The sequence below is a fragment of the Pichia kudriavzevii genome, chromosome 2 (genome assembly GCF_003054445.1).
Source record: "Pichia kudriavzevii chromosome 2, complete sequence".
In the NCBI taxonomy this organism is placed as follows: Eukaryota; Fungi; Ascomycota; class Pichiomycetes; order Pichiales; family Pichiaceae; genus Pichia; species Pichia kudriavzevii.
This window is the reverse complement of record NC_042507.1, coordinates 138761-156599: the sequence shown is the minus strand read 5'-3', so window position 1 is coordinate 156599 and position 17839 is coordinate 138761. Positions and strand designations below refer to the sequence as shown.

Below are 17839 nucleotides of genomic sequence, written 5' to 3'. Positions count from 1 at the left end.
TATGCTATCGTATAAAAAAAAAAACGTCAAATTTTTATGTACTTTTCAATTTTGAGATAATCAGGTACCGCACAAATATTTCAAAGATTGAGACAATGACACTCAGACCAATAGCCAGAATTAACATTTTCGTTATTTTAGTCATCTTCTTCTCTGCTAACGAGTCTGATAAAATATCAAAGAAGTCCAAAAATACCTTACATCGATCATTTATAACCTCCACTCTCTGCTCAATTTCTAAATAATCCCGAACAGCTGTGTATAAGGGGTGCAAACCAGGCTCAATAGACCAAAAATACTCCGGGGTATCAAGGACGTTTGACAATAAATTGACCTCACTACGTAATTGAAATAATCGCCCAGTTTTAGCCAAAAGTCTTTTTGAAGTATAGTTTTGTAGTTGGCCTGTCAATGCAAGAGCTTTCGGTAATCTCGAAATAGAGTTTAAAACACCTGACATCTTACTTTCAAATAATGACAATTTTGTCGATTGAGCTATTGCATGTGACATTGTTAGTTTGATTAAGTGATCTCCAGACTTTAGAGTGATCATATCATTGTATATGCGGGGGGTTGGAACATCTTTGTTATATTCAAAGTGAAATTCTTCAGTTTCGATGTCATGTTCAGGAACAGGTTTTATTATTAATGATAGTTCAGTTTGCCGCATTTCTTCTGATTCATCACCAGAGCTCTCACTGGTACATTTTGTGCTGTCGGAAGGTTTACAAACACCAGGTACAGCAGTATCATTATGGTTTTCCACATTTCCGCCATAATTATTTTCAGGATAGATCTCATCACTATCTTCTTGACCATCGTTTTCACCGTCATCGTCATCGTCATCATCATCATCATCATCATCATCTTCTTCTTCCTCATCAAACTCACCAGGCTCAATTTTTGCAAAAACCAAATCAGCAAGAATGTTCTTTTCATGAATTTCACTAAAATTCCAAAATACTACAACACCATAATCAAGTATAAACATTTCTGCATGCTTGCTTAAGTCAGGCAAACCTTTTTTAAATGAGTTTCTCCTTTTCGTGTCATGTGCATATTTATCCATATCATCTTTCTCATGATTGTCAATTTTCTTATGTGAATGATTTAGATCACTTGAAGAAGAAGTTTTCAAATCTGCTGATATATTGGATTTACAGGACCCGTTTGAATCTGATCTACTTTCTTCGGCTTCCTGTTCTAAAAGACTATCAGTCGGGCTGTTACTGACAAAGAATTGCGGTTCAGAAGGATCAAAATCGTTTTGGTTTGGAGAGTTTACTATCTCGTCAATATCGGTTGCATCCTTGTTCTCGTGATCAGCGCCCGAGTAGAACTCATAATGATGATCTCTTTCTTCAGATTTATCAATAAACTGTTCCATCAATTTTATTCCTCGTTGCATTTTCAAAGATGTGTTTGATTGAACTCTATACCCATTTTCCCCAGGAAGTAAGGGTAAAGAATAAGGAATATATAGTACTTCATCGTACAGTCGTGGTAAAACACAATGGTTTTTAGCAAGAAATTTGGAAGTTAGCTTGAGGTTGAATCCTTCCGCTATCAAATATGCAGTAACTCTAGGATATTCAACCTCTCGTTGTTCCTTAGTCAGTTTTTCAGCTTTAGTTCTTTTATTTACTTCCTGAAAAATATTCTCATTGGTAGTTTTCTCTCTACTTCCATCAACTGAATGATTTGACTCCTGCTCGGGAATAAGCACCAGTTTTTCTGTAACTTTCGATGTTCTACTTGGCAAATTTTTTGTGTACTGTGGAATCTTTTGAGAGTTACGGCGACTAACAAGAGGGTCATTAGTCATGAACCTCGGGAGTTCACGCTGCCTGGAGGATGGAATATCGCTGATATTAGACGTTAAATTGGAAATCGATATCTTAGAATATTTAGAATTTGATGACCTTCTCATACTTTTAACAAAGTTAGATACCCTATCTTGCGTCCTTTCATCCTTTGATTTTTGCTGTTGTAGCTTATGGCCAGCAAATGGCGCTCTTATTTGATTCTTTCTAACGTCAGTAACCAAAATTGATGGTGATCGTTTTGCTGTGGATGTTTGACTTTTCTCAGCTGGCAACTGATCCCTCCTTCCCGCATTCTGGCTGGTGTATGTGGTAGTGTTGTACATTTTTTAATACTATGTTGACTTCCAAAACCACTAGACTCGACAACCCCTTTCTAAGGTGTTATTTGTATTATTTGAGCTAATACTCTCAACCAAGAGGGCATCTCTATCTGAGACGGTCTCTAGTTAAAAGTGAAGGGAGACAAAACTATCTGAGTTTCCTAATCGGGAGATACCCGCGCTTGTTAATGATTTTTTTTCAGAGCGGAGAAATTCATGAATATGTAAATGGCGAAGACGAGGATGAAGTCATCAAAATGGATCACTAGAGCAATGGCGACGAGAGAAACATTCAAAGCTCAAACAAGACCACCAAAATAATATGGACAGTGACGACGATCTTTTAGAATTAGCAGGTATAGGATCTGAAGAGGAAAGCGATTACGAACCAGATAATTCCAAGCCATCCCGTGGCTCTAAGCGAACTATAGATGAATCTGATGATGATGAGAACGATGAAGGAGAAGAGGATGATGATGATATTGGTGAATTAGATCCTGAAGAAGATCCGTATCCATTAGAAGGAAAGTATAAGGATGAGGAGGATAAGAATAAGCTAATGCAAATGGACGAAATGGATAGGGAAGCCATTTTGTATGAACGTATTCAAGAAAAAGAAAAGTTTAGAGAAAGGCGATTTCTAGCTTTAAGAGCAAGGCAAAATAAGGTCGAATCAAAAACTCTAACGACTGGCTCTTCAGCGAAGAAGATGAAGACAAGCAAACTCTCAGAGTTGAAAAAACAAAGGGAAAAGAAGTCTGCGAGAGAAGCAAGAAGAAAAAGAGGTGACTATGAGGAAGAAGATGAAGATGACGATCTTATAGATGATGCTGATGAAGACGACGATCTTAGAGAGCTTGCTGGCTATAACGATGAGGAAGAAGAAGATTATGGATTTTATTCTGATGATTACGGCTCACGAGAATCTCGGTCTAGAAGCAGATATGATTCATCTCAACACAAGGAAGCCACACTGAAAGAAATAAATGAAAAAATAAGGTCGTCCAGAAAAGTTCTCGAAGAGTTCCTGTATCGTGACGAATTTGATAGTTGTATTCCTGGGACTTTTGTTAGAGTTAACATTGGGTTGAATAGAAATACACAAAGATCGGAATATAGGATGGCATTGGTCGTAGAAGTGAAACGGGGTGGAAAGCCTTATAAGTTATCAGGTAAACCCTGCAACACATACCTAAAGGTATCTCAAGGTAACTCACAGCATGTCGTTGATATCAGTTGTCTATCCAATTCTGAATTTGTTCCAGAAGATTATGATTTGTACAAAAAACTCGTGGTATCTTCCAGCCAACAATTGCCTACCGTTGGGTATGTTGAAATGAAATTTAATGACTTAAGAAACATGGCCACAAGAATTTTAACTGATGCCGACATCAACAAGATGATTGCGAAGAAAGAGGAATTAGTCGTCACCCAAAATGCAGCAAATACCGTCAAAAAATTGGGAAGGTTAAGGGAAGAGTTACAAGTGGCCTTGGAGCGTGGTGATCCAAACCTTGCAAAATCTCTTCAAAAAAAGATTGAGGATCTAGGAGCCATGTTCAACGGGTCAAAAAACACCTCCAAATTGGCTGAGTTGAATATTAGAAACCAAAAGTCTAATCAAGAGTATATTAGAAAAGCAGAAAAGAAATTGGTGGAGACAAAACGTAAACAACTCCAAAACAACGATTTTAATGATCCTTTCAGTAGATTAAGAACCAATCCAAAGGTATTCTACAAATCTTCGAACAAGCAAGACGGAAATGAGGTGAAAGATGAGAAACAGGTGATCGATGAGAAGGAGGAGAAGAATAAAATAAAGAACAGTATTTTTAGAAGAGAAGGTATTGACGCTCTCATTAAAACAATAGACATTGACATTGATTTCAAGTTATAAAACTATATAGGTTTGTATGATATATTGACAACTGAATACAACATTGTAAGTAAAGAGGTTGTATGTGTTCACATTGAAGCTATGCATTAAATAAATTGAAGTGTTCACGCAAAGAGTAAGTACTCTGATAAAAGTTTTCTTTGATTATCGGACATAAATTGGTTGTAAATATCTTCGAAATTAGAGGTATTCTGAACAGTACACTCCTTGAAGAAAGAAATCAAAAGCTCCTTCATATCGTCATTATTACCAACTCTGTCACGCTTTAGACTTTTTTGTTCATCAACGTAGTCTTTCAACTGATCCAAGGTCTGTCTTCCTAAATCTTCCACATCTTCCCAACCATCATCATCATCATCATCAACATCGTCATAATCATTATCATTATCAACGTCACGAATATGTCCTACTGCTGCACCATGATCTCCTGCTGTAATTTCGTTCTTAAGTTCTTCAAGTAGGAGAGACACAATCTTAGCATCTGCTGGAATCTGTTTATACTTGATAGACATTCTTTTAGCAATAGATCTTGTTACTATAATCCCATCAGGAACTTGTTGTGGCAGCGGGTCGCCATCAACCACAATACCTTTAATATCTCTATCATTCAGCTTATATATCTCAATAAATGCACGGACATTCGATAAGATAGAATCATAGCCACGCATCACTTCATAAGCTTGAAACCACAGTGGTAAAACCTTAACTAAAGCAGGTTTTCCATCAATCATAAAACTTTTAAGAAAATTAATGGTGGAACTGGGTTGTGAAATAGTTAATGCATTGAAAATTAGAATCATGTTTTCAATGGTTGGAACTTCAGTGGCATGGACCAACCTTACAGTCAATGCCCTTAGAATTTCATCAAGATATGAGCCTATTGATTGATTAAAATTGGTGATTAACAAGTTCACCAAATCGCCAAGTTTGACAATGGCTCTATCCGACATGTCAGGCGATAGCAACTTTGCGGTGTTCCTAAGTAAAATTTGAATGCCCGTTTCCTTTGTTTCAGGATCAATAAACTTTGAACAAAGCTCTGGCGAGTGCCTTACGAGTTCAATTAGTGCTTCTGTGCTTGATTGAATTAGCTCATCGTCTTGACATACTAAAATAAATTTGTTAATAACAGAAAATGTATTGTAGAATATTTCTCCTGGGATTTGGTATGATGAGTTAACTTTTAGAAATGAGCCTAGTACTTGCAAACATAAATCAATGTCTGAACTGTATTCCTCCTTCACCTCCACTATTTTTTGTAGAAGAAAAGGAAAAACGAAAGATACAATGTCGTCATAATTTGGTTTAGGGATGTCTTTTAAAATGTCTTCAATGCACTCAAACATTGCACTACTCATTGTAAAGTTGGAATCGTTTTTGAAACCAATGGTTAAGATAAGCTCAATAGTGTGCGAATTTTTAGTTAATTCTAAGTTGTCTATTGATATGATAATGGTCATTACATCTAACAGGGTCATGTTTGTGTCTTCTGTAGCTTCTGTGGACACTTGGGTGACCAACCCAAGTAATTCATTCTGAACAAGTGTGCCAAACTCTTTTGCCCGGATAAAGTAGTTATAATATTGCAAAGAGATCAATATAGATGACTTGACAATGAAAAAATCATCAACCCCGCCAAGTTTTGAGATGACGGAGCATATTTTAGTGAATGCTGAGACACCGAATTGTTTGCACTTATTAGCAAATTTAAATAGAAACCTTGGAATCATCAAGATGAAACGTGCTGCCAAAAACTGGAATTCTTCTGAGACAATATATCCGCTTAACAATAGGTTTAGGGAGCTATTCAAGAATTTTTCTAAATCAAAGCTTGGTGCTTGAACAATTGTATCATCATTTTCAAAACAACATGATAGTAAAAAAACTATAGTTTCAGCCTTTAGTTGGTTTGCTTTCAAATCACCTAACTTGTTCAACTTTTCCATGAGAAGGTCGATAAGAATATGATTGGCGTTTTCGTTGATATCGCTGAGAAGTTCTCGGATACTGTCCCTGATGGCGATTTCAACATTCAGACCAGATTCATCGGTGACAAACTGGTTAAAATCTGAATTGTAATCCTCAATCTTTGAAGACGGCAGAATGGAAACATGAGCCAATAAATCCAGAATATTAGACAAGTGGACGGGATTGTCAACGTTTTGTATTTCAATTAATGTTTGCATAAACTCAACTTCTTTACTCATTGAAGTGGTTAAAAATGGATATGGTTCTTTCCGTTCTCTTTGGGATGAATAAAATTGTTTGACGTCTGTAAATATTTTGTCGAATTCGATAGTATCAATATCGGACATTAATAGTTGTTGGTAAACTTCACTTTGTACAGAAAAATCTTGAAGTAGTAGGTTAAATGAAGCGGACGCAAATGACTCTAATAAGTTTGAGAAACTGTTCATAAAATAGTCTAAAATGTAATATGTTTCATATTTTAGCTCCCATGCTGTCAAACTGTTAACAAAAGGTTCTGCAGATACGTTTTTCGAAGTAGATATAACTAATTGATAAATTTGAGGTATTACAGAATTGCAGAACTGTTCTCTGCCGTTGATATCAAAATCTGCATTGTCAAAAGACTGGCATAATGACTTCAACAAACGTAAAGTTTCCACTTTAACTTCGGCACTATTGAATTTATTCTGAAGCAGGGTTTCACAAGTTTTTAAAACTTGGATTGCAACTCCACCTTCAAAGAATTGTTGGTCGGTTACAACATCATCAAAGATCTCCTGCAAAACTGATAGTGAACCAATAATGTTGAACATGGACGAATCCGGGTTGGTGGTAGAATCATACAGGTGGCCCAATAATTCAGGCCATTCATCTGGATAGTCAACTGCGGCTATCTGAACTATTGCGTAGGATGCACTCGATCTGATCTTGGAGTCAGGGTCAGCAACCAATTTCAACAAGGAGTTTCTTAAGATCCCCTTAATCTTCTGGTTGATTGGCGTAGGCCCAACAAATTTGTCAAATGCTGGAGACCACACCAATGGAACAATTCTTTTAATTTGTAGCAAGGCAGACTGTCTCGTTGCCAATGCTAGAGAATCATCCAAGGCAGTTTGAATCAACAAATAGGAAAGAGAATTTGCATCAGATTCCATAAAATGTTTAAACTCTAATTCTGATTGAATCCGGACACTGTTATCGGGACTGAGCAGATTTTCAAGCAACCTTCGCATACCTATTAAGCTTTCAGTAGAGTCCATTGTGGTTATGGTATTTCCAGAGACTGTATAGCTTAGTAAAGTTTAGCTCTACGTTTGTTCTTGCTTTGTATCAGCAACATTTTTCAAACCATTTGTGATACCAATTTTTTCTTCAATGCGCCACGTCAGGATACGCCATTTCTCGATAGTGGCGCATATGCATTTCGTGTGAGAGTTGAACAAAAGAGCGAAAAATGTTACAAAAACGAGGAAAAACATTGACATCGACGTAACGAAGCTGGATTAAGTAGTTTTGCCACAAGAGAAAATTTCACACGAGTTGACCCATTAAGGCATTCAGAATAGAGCTAAACCTAAAATAGAATAAGCCATGTCTTACGATAACAACAGTGATTACCTTTTCTCAGAAGACGAAGATGATATTTGTCCACTATGTTGTGAGGATATGGATATCACAGATAAAAACTTCAAACCATGTCCATGTGGTTATCAAATCTGTCAGTTCTGCTATAATAACATTAGAACTAACCCAGAATTGAATGGAAAATGTCCGGCATGCCGTAGACTCTATGAAGATAAAAACATTGAATACAGAAATATCACAGCAGAAGAATGGAAACTTCAGAAGGCTAAAATTGAAAAGAAAAAAAGAGAGAAGAAACTACTTGAAAAGGAGAGAAAGGATGCAGAACAAGCGAAACGACATCACCTAGCTGGTATGAGGGTAATACAAAAGAATTTAGTGTATGTTGTGGGTCTCAATCCACCCTGTTCTTACGATGACCTAATTCCCCTGCTTAAATCAGAGAAATACTTTGGTCAGTATGGTAAAATTAATAAGATTGTGATCAACAAAAGAAATCCTAACCAGGTGAGCTCATTCCACCAGTCTTCCTCTAATCCGGGCTATGGTGTTTATGTTACTTTTGCGAGGAAAGAAGATGCGACTAGATGTATTGCAGCTGTCGATGGATCCATCAGCGATGGTAAAGTTTTAAAGGCAGCATATGGTACAACTAAGTACTGCTCCTCTTATCTTAGAGGTCAACCATGTCCTAATCCAAATTGTATGTTTTTACATGAACCTGGTGAAGAAGCTGACTCTTATTCTAGACATGATTTAACTTCTAAAGCAAGCAGCAAAGAGAAAATTGAGGACTATGATTTTTCCCCTCAAAATTCACCTCGTCCTCAGCTCTCTCAACTGAACTCGAATAATTCTAATATCAATTTACAATCTGGGAATATGTTCACATCCAAGCCCTTGCCAAGTGAAAATGAAGGCCCTGCGTTACCTCCTACTGTTTCTTGGGCAAAAGTCAAGCCACAAGGTGGTTCTCTTCCATCATCTGATCCGATAACTGCGTCTCTTTCTGCATCCGCATTTCCTTCACTAAACGACGCACTCTATCAAAATAAAACCAGTTCGCAAACAGACTTACAGCAGCAGGTTAACCAATTGCAAAAGCAGCAACAATTTCAATTGCAGCAGTTACTTCAAAAATCACAGCAGCTACAGAAACAGCAACAGGATCAACAAGATGCCTCCAACCAGGATGAGGCAACGAACAATCAAGTACACCCCAAAAAGAAAGAAAAGAAAGAAAAAGATCATCAAAGCCCAGTTGTCTTGGATATATCTGCAATTTCTTTCAAGGGAGTGTCAGATTCGCTTAAACACATGGATGAGAGTAATTTCACATACTCTATAGACGATAAATTCAAAACACCTGAATTTTCAATCTCATCCAACATCAGGCTATTCCATTGCTTGGATTTGGGAGCGTTACCAAATGAAAAAAAATTAGGTTTGATGAATGAGGAAGATAAATCTCGCCTTTCTGTTTTGACCGAATCGTTACTATTTTCACCATTTACTAGGAACTACAATTACAGGGCATATCTCCAAGCTGCAAATGCATCTAAAATCAAGGCTGCACAAGCACAAGCACAAGCGGAAGCGGAAGCTGTAGCCCTTGGATCGCCTGAACAACTAAAATCTACTTTGACACCGTCACAAATCCAAGCACAATTGCAGCACTCATCTAGCTTTAGTTCTGGCGTAAACCCTACCCAAGCATTCCTTCAACAAAGATTAATGCAACAACAGCAACAGCAACAGCAACAAAAGATTCTGGATCCTAGAGTTTCTGCTTCCGCATCACCTATTCCACCACCACCGGGATTGCACAGTAATATAGGAAATGATGCCAAATCAAATAGTCAGGAATTATTGTCACAGTTAATGGGCAAGAAAGTCACAGTATAATAGTTTGCCATAAATCACCGTCTTTCATGTTCATTTCACGCTATAATGATCTTCTAATGATGCATTTGTTGTATAATTTAACTTTATAAATAGCTTTTACTAATAAATAAGTTTATCAAAACAGTATACCGTTGAGAAATTTATGCGCCCATCAGTATTCTCTGGTTCCCTGGGAGGCTGTCATCATCTTCTTCACTTTCTACGATCTCATTTTTCAAATCACTCTGATTCTTTTCGTCATTATCAAGATCATAGAAACTGTAACTAATATTAGGATTAAATCTCACCGAAGTGCCTGTCAATTGTTTACGGTTGCTCGCAACATTGGAATTTCCGGCGTCATGTATTCGATCACTCTCTGAAATTGGGGTATGAAGAGGTGGTTTATTCGGTCCTTGTTTCACGGCAAGTATCTCATCAGAATTTATTCTCTCTGGTGTATATTGAGCACTATTGATAGTTGTTGATCTAAATTTCGAAAAAATAATATTAGGTGCAACAACGCAAAATAGTGTTAAACACCCGATGCCCAGCAAAGATTTCAACGTAATATTATGGAAAAACGCATTCATGCAATCAGCCAAAACCTCAAAATATGCCATTGATGTAATCACTGATTCTGGGTCTTGTTCCATGCAGGCATCCCACTGATTGCATTTATATTCTAACGCAGGAACTCTCATTTCTGGTGCGCAGTTATTCCTCAAATACTCTCTTCGGCATGAATTTATTTGATGAAGCACATCACTGACATAGATTGAAATTTTCCTGTCAACGTCACGTTTTATAGCTATAAATGCGAATGCGCCAAATCCAAGAAATATAAGAACCAGAATCACATTTAAAGTTACCTGTAGAATTAAAGTGAAATTTGCAATACGTTCAGGATCAGACACAAGGGATTGTACAAATTCATAAAAGGAAATCTTATTACCATTAAACGAGTGGGATGTGCTGCTATTAATTCCCGTCGTATTGATTTTTTGACTTTGACTATAGCTGGTAGCAAGGTGGTTTCTTTCTTGGGTACTGGTATGAGTTTCGAACATATCGGAGAAGCTAGAATTTTCTGATTTTTTAGGTCTTTTCCTTGGTTTATGCAAACACTTCGAAGCAAATGATGAGTTTCTAGATGAAAAAGAAACATTTTTTTTATCGAATACATTGAATGCACATTTGACAGGATTAGAGCTACTAATTGAACTTATATTAACATTTGTTTTCATAGTTTCTATATCGGGGCTCAAATTAAAGATATTTCTTGTTCCTTTACTAAACTTTATTTCTTTGTAATTCGGATCGCCAACCACTTTTTCGTTTATTGGTGTAGACGAACTTATCTGAAATTTATTAGAAGGAAGTTTCTTGAAAAGTGGAGTTAAATCATGATCTTCAATGTCATTTTTGTCTATATGATAGTTTGTGCTTTGATCCAGCATTCTTAACCTATTTAGTGATTCAGAATAAAAAGTGTCACCTTGATTTGGAACATTCATGACAGGATCTGGGTACTTTTTATCTTGGTATCCTGGAGAATTGTGATCCCCCTTCGGGGTTAAGTTTACCACATTTTTAGACACCTCACTCAAATCCAGTTTGAACTTGCCATTCAACTTTTCGGGCGTTGATGTGGCAGGCCCGTTCAAGTCATCTTTGGCAATTTCCTCCATAGTTTCAAAAAAGCGGAAATCTGTTCTTATAAAGAAACCAGAAAGAGATACATACCCAAACATATATCTGAAGGCATATACAAGCGCTTTAAAGAGTATTGTTTCATCACAACAAGACCCAGGAAGCGAGCATGAAAATTAACACTCTCCAACTTCAGGTTCAAGTGTTACGTTGAGAAGAAACATTCAAGCTCCAATAATTATATATACGTTTATGTTCGCTCCTCATTGAGAGATTATTATACTATGGTAATAAAAATAAATAGACCTAATAATTTCTATAAAGATATACTAAAGAAAGGGTAGACTTTACGAACCCCCGATGATTTAGCCTAGTAACCAAGAGAAACTTTCATTGTATATGTCGCTGTGAATGGTAAACAAACTACCAAGAAAATGTAGTGAGAAATATACACCAGAGATAGAAGATCCATCTGCACGTGATATTTGCCATCAATAGGTGTATAAAATGCAGTTAGGTATAATAATGAAGTTGCTGGAGGCAAACAAAAGTTGATGTTCGACAAGAAATAGAGAATATCTTGGCCATAGAATAACCCGTCCTTATGAATTTTTGAGTTGAAGGCACAACCAATAACCGGGAATATAAATAGCCTCATGAACATGATGGATACGGGAACTTTCCAATATTTTTTTGGGAATGTCTCAATTTTCAATCTACCAATGGTACCCCCTAGTAATAATAAACCAAATGGCACTTGAGCATTTGCTATGTAACCAGCAAAATCCATAATAAAGGAAAGAGGTGGTTGTTTATCAGGAGCTGGTGGTAGTTTGACTTGGGGCGAGTTCACAAATAATGCTTGCACCCATGGAATCATACATATAACGATAGATATAATCAAAACAAAAGATGCTGGCATTTTCAAAGAGTCTAAGATAATGTGAAGAGTCTCCTTTATAGTTGATTTCCAGTCGATTTTCTTTATAGAGGAAATAAACTTATGCTGAAATTTTTGTTCGTTTTTACCAATTTTCTTCAGATTTATGCTCTTTTTCAGTTCTGATTGAATTGTCTTGCTAGTTTGTGGTGTAGGAACATCAGGAGCTACCGCAGAGTTGTTGTATTTCGAATATACTCTCACTATATCGTTTAAATCTTCTGGGGGTTGATCAATTTTATCATTTTGAAGCATGGATATATTTGAGATATGACTTATGTTCCTTCGTAGATCATTTCCGGAATTCTGGGTAGTTTTTCTAACAATGGAAGCCTGATGTGCCAACTCATGGAAGTTGGAAGATCTGGGAGTTAAACGTGAAGCGTTGGAATTTAAAGATTCTGAATCTATGCTCGACAACATCGTGCTGCTATCGGTAGCTCCCACAATTACATTTGGGATGTTATTTGAGCCGGGTATTTGGTGAAGTTCCTTAGATAACGAACTATGTGAAGATGTATTGTGACCCTGATCAGCGTCATTAACGTTATGATTATCATTATTATCATCATTATCATTATCATTATTTTGGTTATTCTCATTATTGCCAATGTTGTAGTTAACGCTATCACCATCAATGTTTACACACTGTTCAAGATCGCCAATATCATTGGCACCATCGGCACCCTTCTCCTTATCCGACTTCTGTTGCATTAGCCTCTCAGTCTTGAAATCCCATTCCACCAATCTGTAAGAACCCGCCGGAAACTGTATAATCATCTGTAAGCACAAATAAATCATGACAAACGAGACCCCTAGATCGACATTTGCGAAAATTCCAGCCGTTTCCATTGTTTGCAAGTAGGCAATTGGCAAATCAGATATATTGGGAAGTAGTCCACAGAGAATCAACCCGCCCCACCAATTCCGAGGACATCCAGCTGCTACACCAACACCAAAGATAATCAAGGCCTGTGAGAACATCATAAAGAAACCTACAATGACAATTGTTGCTATTTCCTTGATCATTGTGTTGTTGATGTTAGTGACGATTTTCTGAAAAGAAATGCTCGGAATCAACACATTGAGGGCTATCGAAGAGATGTTTCTGGACGTATCGACGGTTAAAATGTTCTTCCTTGCAAGGTAGAACCCGACAGCCATAATAAGATAGATCTTGAAAATCGGCTTAACGGCTGTATATATGACCTGGCCGAGAGGTAGGTCTGAATGCACTGACATACTTGATGGTTTCCTTTATTAACTTGTCTAATAGTGGATCTACACCAAGATGTATGTGTATACGTTGCAATTGAAGTATATAGTATTTATTTTTTCCTCTTGTCTAGAATAACAAATTATAAAATATGGTCTCCACGGGAAAAACTGCAATTATGGAAAAACTTGCAATCTCTGGAAATTGTCTCCAGATAAGGTGCTGCAGCTACTTGGCAAGAAAAGTGGAGAGGTGAAAAAAAAAAAAATCTTACAATAGTGTACATTTACCACATTATCATCCCACTTCATCCCACAAACTTGTTTTTCTCTTGTAGCTTCTTAACTTTTTAGCATCCCACTTCCTCAGTCAAAAATCCCACAACCGCGCGGCCCAATTCGGCAACCGCGCCGTCACGTGACCCGTCTCCTAAATTATGTAATGCACCGGAAATTACCTTGGAATTTTTCGACCAGAGACCATTGGGGGTGGCCTCGGAAAATCTCTTGAGTAGTAGTTCCTTGTCAATTTTCTCTGGTACAAATTCGTCTGCTCCAGAATAGAGGCACAACAATGGCTTATCGATTTTACCAAAAATGGATTTGAGCTCTTGGTCACTTAAATATGAGGAGAAAAAATCATCATCCCCACGTTTACTATATAGGGAATAGAAACGATAGGCATTTAAAGGGGTGTCAAAGAAAAGTTGGCTATATTTGTAAGGCATCAACTCCTTTGGTTGGCCTCTCTCCAAATGTTCCTTTGCCAAGACAAGACCTTCCTCGACTAACTTGGTGGCCTCATTGCCAAACATGGAAACCGCCTCGCTGTCAGAGACACTGGCTTGGATAATACCAAAGTCCAATTCGTCATAGTCTTTGTTTCTTTCCGCCTTGCAGAAATAGTAGATTGTGTTTTGACACCCCGTTGAGTGTCCCATTATACCTATTTTCTTCCTAGCTCCTCCTTGCTTAGACTTCAGAAACCTTACTAGCTCGGCAATCTCAGAATGGTCTCTTGCCAACGACCCAGTCCCCCATCCAATATGTGAAGACGTGAACTCAATTTGAACAACTGACCATCCCATCTTATTCAGCTCTCCCGATAAGAAAGGGACATAAGGAACAGTGGCAAGTTTGTCAGTTAACCCACCAACGAAAATTAATACATTTTCCGAATTCAAGTCGCCATACTCAAACGCATGCTTCTTAAATGCATATTCTAAAAGAGAACCTTTTATTCTGTTCATTGTTGACAAGTCTTTCCTTGTCTTTTTTAGAAACCACATCCGAAGAAAAAGTTGTAAATAGCAATCGAAAATTCTCAACAGATAAAGTATCCACATTTGAAGAGCAAGACGCACTTTTTTTTTTTTTTTTCCTTTTTCCTCTCTCGCGATTCGCGCATTTTTTTTTCCTCAAACATAGTTGAGATTGCCGATAGAAGAATCACAGTTAAAGTTTTTCTTAGGGAGGAAACAAAAGCTGAGCCACCTACAACCAATAGTTTAGCTCGCCCTTGGGCGGAGTTTGATGAACTAAATGGTTGTACACTCCTTATATTGTGTGTTTCCCTTGAATTCTTTCCATCTAGAACAGTAGATTTGTCTCTAATCAGAAATGCCGGTTGATGGAGAAGAGACGCATTTAGTCTTCAAGCTTTACGATCCTTCCAAACTCCACCACAGGGTCAATGTGGCTGGAACTTTTAATAATTGGAACCCAAATGGTGATTTGTTATCCTTTGATTTGAAGACCAAGACTTGGTTGCTTGATTTGTTGGTGGACCTGCCTGTGAACGAAAGAGTTCTATACAAATACATAGTCGATGAAGGCACTTGGATATGTGACGGTGAAGCTCCTTCCACTAAAGATGAGCTGGGGAACGAAAACAATGTCACCTATGTAGTTGCTATCACTCGGGATCAACCGGAAGCTGGCCAAAAAGACAATGGCCCATTAAATAACACTTCTGACCATGAAAATGAGCTCTTTGAGCCAAGTGAAGATGCCGTTCAAGATGGCGGATCTGCTCCCTCTAGTGGTGAAAGTGACACTCATAATGATGTTCCACAAGCTTCGCAAGTCCTAACTCGCCGTAATGTTCATAAAAGTGACTTTCCTGATACACCCAATGTGGAAGAACATAGGCCAACAACGTCGTTCTGGGACCAAGTCAAGTGGTTTTTCCATTATTTACTCTCATGGTTTTATCCACAAACACAAACTTGAAGTGTATATATATAATAAACGCATTTGTATAAGCCTCTAAAATCTATTACTAAACTTTTCTCCCCATTACATTTAATATTACACAGAGCCAACATTAAAGTTGCCAATTAGTATGGCACCTCATTTTTTGAAGTAAAGCAGCTCAATATATCTTGCAGGAGGATACGACAAGCCAGCGAATCCCATCGCCAAAAACACCCCTAAATCTGCATGATACTCCCCCACAATCTTTGCGATTGGTCCGACATAGTAAACTTGGTTCATACCAACTACTGCTCCGGCAACACCACAACAAAAGGCAAAAACCGCAGCTATACCATTAGTAAGAACATATTTATCGTTCCATGCCTCAAAATTGTAATATGGAACAGAAGAAACCGTCGAAAATGGTGGAACTGTATTACCTTTGACAAGTGTTGAGGAGGCTGAGGAAGTCGAAGGTGACGATAGTGACAGGCCATTAGAAGAAGTCACGGTATTATTCACCATGCGAAACTCCTCAGCCTTTTCACTGTCGTTGGAAGTAGTATAATCTTCTCCCATTTGTAACCTCGATAGGTATAGCTCTTCATACAGTTCTTTTCGAAATAGTTTAACCAACCTGGTTGACCTGAAAATCACATTTTCTTCCAATAACAAGATAAAATAAATGGTGACCCAATAGCCAAGCATTGGCAAGAAATTTGACAAGATGGATGAAAAATGGTCTCTGCCGACTAAAGAGCAAACCAGGGTAATAGCAAATATGATAATCACAATAAACCATCTTGGCAGGTACCTATATGCTAGATCATCTAGCAACTGAACAGATAATGCACTCGAATATGTATTGATGATGTTATTTGTGATTAAAGACAACCACAAAATAACAAGTAGAAACTTGCCAAAATTGCCCCATCTATCAAACACCAAATTTAGCAAACCACCTAATGACTTTTCTTCATATGTGTCGTTCCATAGTTTATTTCCAACAGCAGCATTTCCAATTAACATACCAATGACTCCACTAAATAAAGAAGGGATTCCAATGCTAAAAAATGTAAACACAAATATGGTACTTTGGGGCACATTTTCAGGAAAGACAACATAATAATCGCTGGCACAGCCACCCCACGTGGTTGTCGTTGAGTACGCCAAGGTGAAAAATGAAATTCTGTTGCCGATCTTTGTCAAAGAGTCGGTTCCTATCGTTGGTAAGTTGGTATATTGAGTGTACTCTTTACCGCTTATAATATAGAGTAGAAGTACAACAATCATCACAAAGATACCAATAAACCCTTCAAACATCATAATATATTCAATACCAAATAAGGCAACAACCAAACTAACAATACAAACAATAATAACGCCCACACTTAAACTTAATTTCCCCCCACTCAACCATTTCAAAATCTCACCACCAAGAACACTATTTGTAACACTCCATCCTAAAAATCCAATAATTGTAATCAATCCCACTATTCTAACCATCCATGGGCCAAATAAGTACCTTGAACTGCACATTTGCCGCAACCCACTTCTTGGGCCCATTGTTGCACAATATGCCGCAAATAAGCAGCCTAAAAGTAACCCCAGTATACCACATATTAGTGTATCTTTGTAACCCAGTCCAAATAAAAGCGGCCCCAAAAAGAATGAAGACATTGCAGTCAATCCACCACATCCGGAAATCCATAAGCCAAGGGTAGATATATATGGCCGAATAGATTGTTCGTTGTTTCTCTCGTTAGGGAGATATCTGTGTATACCTTTTGTTTCCACCCCTAGTGAGTCCACAAACTGCGATGTTTTCCTCGCATATTGGACTAAGTTCTGCATATTCGCCTTTCCTCTATGTATAGTTAAACTTAGTTTTACTAAAAAAACCGTAAAGAAGAAGGAAATGCTTACCTTATTCGCAAGTTACTTGTTTGCCAATATATGTGAATAGCTCAAGATAAGGAGGTCTTTAAATCTGATACAATGAATTATCAGTTTTTAACGATTTTCATTTGATTAGACAATTAATAATTAGTTTTGAAAACGCGACATTGTTTTTGAAGAAGCGGCTAGCTCTCAAATTCAATTTTTTTAATTTTTTAAGTTTGTTACGAGTTGTCATATTAAATTGCGAATGATACTATTTGTGTATGCTAAAAAAAATCAATTAAAATTACATAAGATATGAGCTTTTGTACAAAGGATAATTATTTAATAAAGAAGTATCAATTAGAATAGAAAATAAGTGAAAATAACTAAAGTAAACGTAATTCGAAAAAGGAATTAGCAAAGAAAAAAAGAAGGGAAGAAGTAGATAAAAGGGAGAGACATGAAAATA

General features: G+C 37.3%; 9 protein-coding genes across 9 annotated transcripts; 3 read left to right on the top strand and 6 right to left on the bottom strand.

Moving 5' to 3' along the window:
* Positions 1–34: 34 nt before the first annotated feature.
* Positions 35–2149, bottom strand: C5L36_0B00840 (uncharacterized protein; the record flags this gene model as incomplete). Its single annotated transcript, XM_029464435.1, has 1 exon — positions 35–2149. One exon carries the CDS (start codon positions 2147–2149, stop codon positions 35–37), a length of 2115 nt encoding a protein of 704 aa, XP_029320294.1.
* Positions 2150–2468: 319 nt separating this feature from the next.
* C5L36_0B00830 (uncharacterized protein) lies at positions 2469–4043 on the top strand (the record flags this gene model as incomplete). Its single annotated transcript, XM_029464434.1, has 1 exon — positions 2469–4043. The coding sequence occupies one exon, from the start codon at positions 2469–2471 to the stop codon at positions 4041–4043; it is 1575 nt and encodes a 524-aa protein (XP_029320293.1).
* Positions 4044–4147: 104 nt separating this feature from the next.
* On the bottom strand, positions 4148–7273 carry C5L36_0B00820 (uncharacterized protein; the record flags this gene model as incomplete). The annotated part of the gene is made up of 1 exon (XM_029464433.1): positions 4148–7273. One exon carries the CDS (start codon positions 7271–7273, stop codon positions 4148–4150), a length of 3126 nt encoding a protein of 1041 aa, XP_029320292.1.
* Positions 7274–7604: 331 nt separating this feature from the next.
* Positions 7605–9503, top strand: C5L36_0B00810 (uncharacterized protein; the record flags this gene model as incomplete). The annotated part of the gene is made up of 1 exon (XM_029464432.1): positions 7605–9503. The coding sequence occupies one exon, from the start codon at positions 7605–7607 to the stop codon at positions 9501–9503; it is 1899 nt and encodes a 632-aa protein (XP_029320291.1).
* Positions 9504–9643: 140 nt separating this feature from the next.
* Positions 9644–11236, bottom strand: C5L36_0B00800 (uncharacterized protein; the record flags this gene model as incomplete). The annotated part of the gene is made up of 1 exon (XM_029464431.1): positions 9644–11236. The coding sequence occupies one exon, from the start codon at positions 11234–11236 to the stop codon at positions 9644–9646; it is 1593 nt and encodes a 530-aa protein (XP_029320290.1).
* Positions 11237–11505: 269 nt separating this feature from the next.
* Positions 11506–13317, bottom strand: C5L36_0B00790 (uncharacterized protein; the record flags this gene model as incomplete). Its single annotated transcript, XM_029464430.1, has 1 exon — positions 11506–13317. The coding sequence occupies one exon, from the start codon at positions 13315–13317 to the stop codon at positions 11506–11508; it is 1812 nt and encodes a 603-aa protein (XP_029320289.1).
* Positions 13318–13640: 323 nt separating this feature from the next.
* Positions 13641–14636, bottom strand: C5L36_0B00780 (uncharacterized protein; the record flags this gene model as incomplete). Its single annotated transcript, XM_029464429.1, has 1 exon — positions 13641–14636. One exon carries the CDS (start codon positions 14634–14636, stop codon positions 13641–13643), a length of 996 nt encoding a protein of 331 aa, XP_029320288.1.
* A 274-nt stretch (positions 14637–14910) lies between these two features.
* Positions 14911–15522, top strand: C5L36_0B00770 (uncharacterized protein; the record flags this gene model as incomplete). Its single annotated transcript, XM_029464428.1, has 1 exon — positions 14911–15522. One exon carries the CDS (start codon positions 14911–14913, stop codon positions 15520–15522), a length of 612 nt encoding a protein of 203 aa, XP_029320287.1.
* A 120-nt stretch (positions 15523–15642) lies between these two features.
* C5L36_0B00760 (uncharacterized protein) lies at positions 15643–17340 on the bottom strand (the record flags this gene model as incomplete). The annotated part of the gene is made up of 1 exon (XM_029464427.1): positions 15643–17340. One exon carries the CDS (start codon positions 17338–17340, stop codon positions 15643–15645), a length of 1698 nt encoding a protein of 565 aa, XP_029320286.1.
* Positions 17341–17839: the final 499 nt, after the last annotated feature.